This window comes from Lolium rigidum, chromosome 1 (genome assembly GCF_022539505.1).
Source record: "Lolium rigidum isolate FL_2022 chromosome 1, APGP_CSIRO_Lrig_0.1, whole genome shotgun sequence".
Taxonomy (NCBI): Eukaryota; Viridiplantae; Streptophyta; class Magnoliopsida; order Poales; family Poaceae; genus Lolium; species Lolium rigidum.
Genome location: NC_061508.1, coordinates 107,698,741 through 107,702,409, shown reverse-complemented (window position 1 = coordinate 107,702,409; position 3,669 = coordinate 107,698,741). Strand labels below are relative to the sequence as shown.

The window sequence follows — 3,669 nt, the reverse complement described above, 5'->3', positions numbered from 1 at the left end:
CACGGCGCGGCGCACCTGGCTGCTGGGTTGCCGCCGCGTGTAGCATCCCACGGCCGTCGAGTCGATGGAGGCACACGGCCCTACGCGCGCGGGCGGGCACGATGGTAGCGTAGCGCGTATTAACTCCTTTCCCCGCCGTGACACCGCGTTGCGCACTCCAACCTGTACACACCCGTCGTGCTGCACCGACCCTACACGCGCGCCCGGCAAGCATAAGTAGAGCGTCCACCTCCCACGAATAGAGCGAAGGCCATGCAGGATCTCGCGGCCACCGCGAGACACGGCTGACCCCTTCTTCTCCGCCCCAACTAACGCGCCATCGCCGCGCGCGCCGAACCGAACCGAGGAGCAGGACAGAGGGAGAGGGGAGCCGAGAGGGCGCGTCGCAGCGGCGGGCTAGGGAGCGAGGCGTGCGGCTCCGGCACGATGGGGGGCTGCTACTCCGCCTACGCCTCCTCGCGGAAGCTGCACGGCCGCCTCGGCAACCTCTCCTTCGTCCTCCCCGTCGAACAAGACGCCAACAACCCGGCCGGGACCGACAACACCTGCAAGACCGGCAGCAATAACCCGGACGCCGGCGGCACCGAGGAGGAGGAGCTGGTGACCAAGACGACGGCCGCGGAGTTCGCGCGCCGGTACGTGCTGGGTAAGGAGCTGGGCCGCGGGGAGTTCGGGGTCACGCGCCGCTGCCGGGACGCCGCCACGGGCGAGTCGCTCGCGTGCAAGACCATCCGGAGGCACCGCCGCGGCGGCCGCGGCCGTGGGGCGCAGCGCAAGACCGCGGGCGGCGCCGAGGCCGCGGCCAAGGCCAAGGCTGCCGCCGCCGCCGCCGCCGCGGCGCACGCGGCGGACGTGCGGAGGGAGGTGGCCATCATGCGGCGCATGTCGTCCCGCGGCGGGGCCGCCGTCGTGCGGCTGCGCGAGGCCCGCGAGGACCCCGACGGCGCCGTGCACCTCATCATGGACCTCTGCGAGGGCGGCGAGCTCTTCGACCGCATCGTCGCGCGCGGACACTACTCCGAGCGCGCCGCCGCCAACATCTTCCGCACCATCGTCGACGTCATCCAGGTACGTTACTCACAGCTTCTCGTCAATCCAATACAATTAATGACGCGTGAATTAAACACGCGCGCGCGGGTCAATCTCGCAATGAACGCGGCGAGCTAACTGACCCATCGATCAACCTGAATCTGACGACGCGTGCGTGCGTGCATGCAGCTGTGCCACTCGAACGGGGTGATCCACCGGGACCTGAAGCCGGAGAACTTCCTCTTCGCCAACAAGTCCGAGGACTCGCCGCTCAAGGTCATCGACTTCGGCCTCTCCGTCTTCTTCACCCCCGGCGACCGCTTCACGGAGGTCGTCGGCAGCGCATACTACATGGCCCCCGAGGTCCTCAAGCGGAGCTACGGCCAGGAGGTGGACGTCTGGAGCGCCGGCGTCATCCTCTACATCCTCCTCTGCGGTGTGCCCCCATTCTGGGGCGACAACGACGAGAAGATCGCGCAGGCCATCCTCCGCGGCGGCATCGACTTCAGCCGGGAGCCATGGCCCAGGGTCTCCGCCAGCGCCAAGGACCTCATCCGACGGATGCTCGACCCGGACCCGACCACGCGCCTCACCGCATCGCAAGTTCTTGGTACGTAACTCCTTTTTGAGCGCGCGTCAGCGACATTGCATTGCACTTTGATTCAGTCAGAGCCTCACCATGATTGCCATTTTGCAGAGCACCCGTGGCTGAAGAACGCCGACACCGCGCCCAACGTGTCGCTGGGCGAGGCAGTGCGGTCGCGGCTGCAGCAATTCTCGGCCATGAACAAGTTCAAGAAGAAGGCCCTCGGGGTGGTGGCGAGGAACATGCCGGTGGAGGAGCTCGACAAGTACGTGCAGATGTTCCACCTCATGGACAAGGACAAGAACGGCAACCTCTCGCTGGAGGAGCTCATGGAGGGGCTCCACATCAACGGCCAGCCCGTGCCGGAGTCCGAAATCAGGATGCTGCTCGAGGCCGTGAGTTCCGAGTTACTACTTTGTCTAACATCGCAATGCTCTCATTATGTTTCTGCTACGAATTACTAAGATCGTGCGCGTGCAGGCGGACACGGACGGCAACGGCACGCTAGACTGCGACGAGTTCGTCACGGTGTCGCTGCACCTCAAGAAGATGACCAACGACGAGTACCTCACCGCCGCCTTCCGCTATTTCGACAAGGACGGCAGCGGCTTCATCGAGCTCGACGAGCTCAGGCAGGAGCTCGGCCCCAACGAGCAGGCCATCCTCGAGATCATCCGCGACGTCGACACCGACAAGGACGGACGCATCTCCTACCAGGAGTTCGAGCTCATGATGAAGTCAGGGACGGACTGGAGGAACGGGTCTAGGCAGTACTCGCGTGCCAACTTCAGCAGCCTTAGCCGCAAGCTCTGCAAAGAAGCCTCCTCTTCTTCGTGAATCAAACCCAACTTCTTGTCAGTTTCTTTCTACTAGATGGATCAATTAATCCGCCTGCAGAGTTGTGATTTTTGTGTCCCATATGTGTGTATGCTGCAAAGTTAACGGGATCGATTTACTTAGGCACGAACAAATCAATGTGGTGACCAAAAAGGAACCAGAGATGCTTTCTCAAGAGAGACTGGAATACGGGATACTCATCAAATTTCGGGCAAGTAAAGTATCGTGAAACAACGGGATTGGAGAACATGGGATTGTTTGAATTCCTGACATGATGATTGAACCGATAAATAATTTCGTTGATATGTGGGAGTCTTTATGGACATCTAGGTCTCGCTATTGATTATTGATCGGAGAGGTGTCTCGATCTTGTTCACGTGTTCTTGAACCCGTAGGGCCACACATTTAACGTTCGGTGACACTACAGTAGTAATTGAATATTCATAATGGTGAGATTGAAATTTGTTCGGAGTCTCGGATAGGTTCTAGGACATCAAGAGGATATTCGAAATGGTTCGGAGATAAAGCATCTTCACGGTTCCGGAAAAGTTCAGGATTTTTCTAGTATTATATCGGGAAGGTTCTAGCAGGCTCTGAGGGTCCCACAATGGGGCCCATCTGCCTGGGCGACCCATAGGGACCTATAAGAGGACACCTCGGCCTACATGGTCCAGGGTGCGACCTCTTCTTGGCCCATGTGGCCAAGCCAGGGAAAAACCCTAGCCCCCTTGTATGGAAGGTTAGGTGGCTACCCATTCTTTGGAAGTTTTGGTGGGGCGCCCCTGATTTAAGAGGGATACTTGGATGCCAAGGTCGCTCCTTACCTATATAATGTAGAGAAGGGAAGGGCTGGGGTGTTGTGATGTGAGCATTACCATTCAGGTGCCCGACATTATTCTACCTCCTTTGGCCCAACTAGGGGCCCATGAAGATTGTCCAATAACCAAGGTGGGCCCTTTCGTCGGTTCCAACGAAGGAGATCTACCAGGAGACAGATTCTTGATGAACAAGGCGAGAATGCGTCAATGAAGGAAAGACTAGATTAGATTTCAGTGTAACCTAGTCGAGTTCAGACAGGACTCTCGGGACCTGGCGTGCTATATAAAGGCCAGGAGACGGTCTGCCGAACATCAGAACAACAATACGTAGAACCACCGCAACTTAGAGCACAAACCCTAGAATCCTTGCCTCTTGGCGAGTCGACCATAACAGCATAT

At 59.0% G+C, this 3,669-nt stretch overlaps 1 protein-coding gene across 1 annotated transcript; it reads left to right on the top strand.

The window, feature by feature from the left end:
* Positions 1-399: 399 nt before the first annotated feature.
* Positions 400-2,540, top strand: LOC124679323 (calcium-dependent protein kinase 21-like). The gene is made up of 4 exons (XM_047215107.1): positions 400-1,068; positions 1,219-1,639; positions 1,727-2,010; positions 2,096-2,540. Exons 1-4 carry the CDS (start codon positions 427-429, stop codon positions 2,450-2,452), a joined length of 1,704 nt encoding a protein of 567 aa, XP_047071063.1. The 5' UTR covers positions 400-426; the 3' UTR covers positions 2,453-2,540.
* The last annotated feature ends 1,129 nt before the right edge of the window (positions 2,541-3,669 follow it).

Bases quoted from the DNA above. Each gene is read 5' to 3' on its own strand.
- LOC124679323 (XM_047215107.1), top strand. From the start codon at position 427: ATGGGGGGCTGCTACTCCGCCTACGCCTCCTCGCGGAAGCTGCACGGC. The intron at 1,640-1,726 runs GTACGTAACTCC...GCCATTTTGCAG, and splicing joins CACCGCATCGCAAGTTCTTG to AGCACCCGTGGCTGAAGAAC. The intron at 2,011-2,095 runs GTGAGTTCCGAG...GTGCGCGTGCAG, and splicing joins TCAGGATGCTGCTCGAGGCC to GCGGACACGGACGGCAACGG.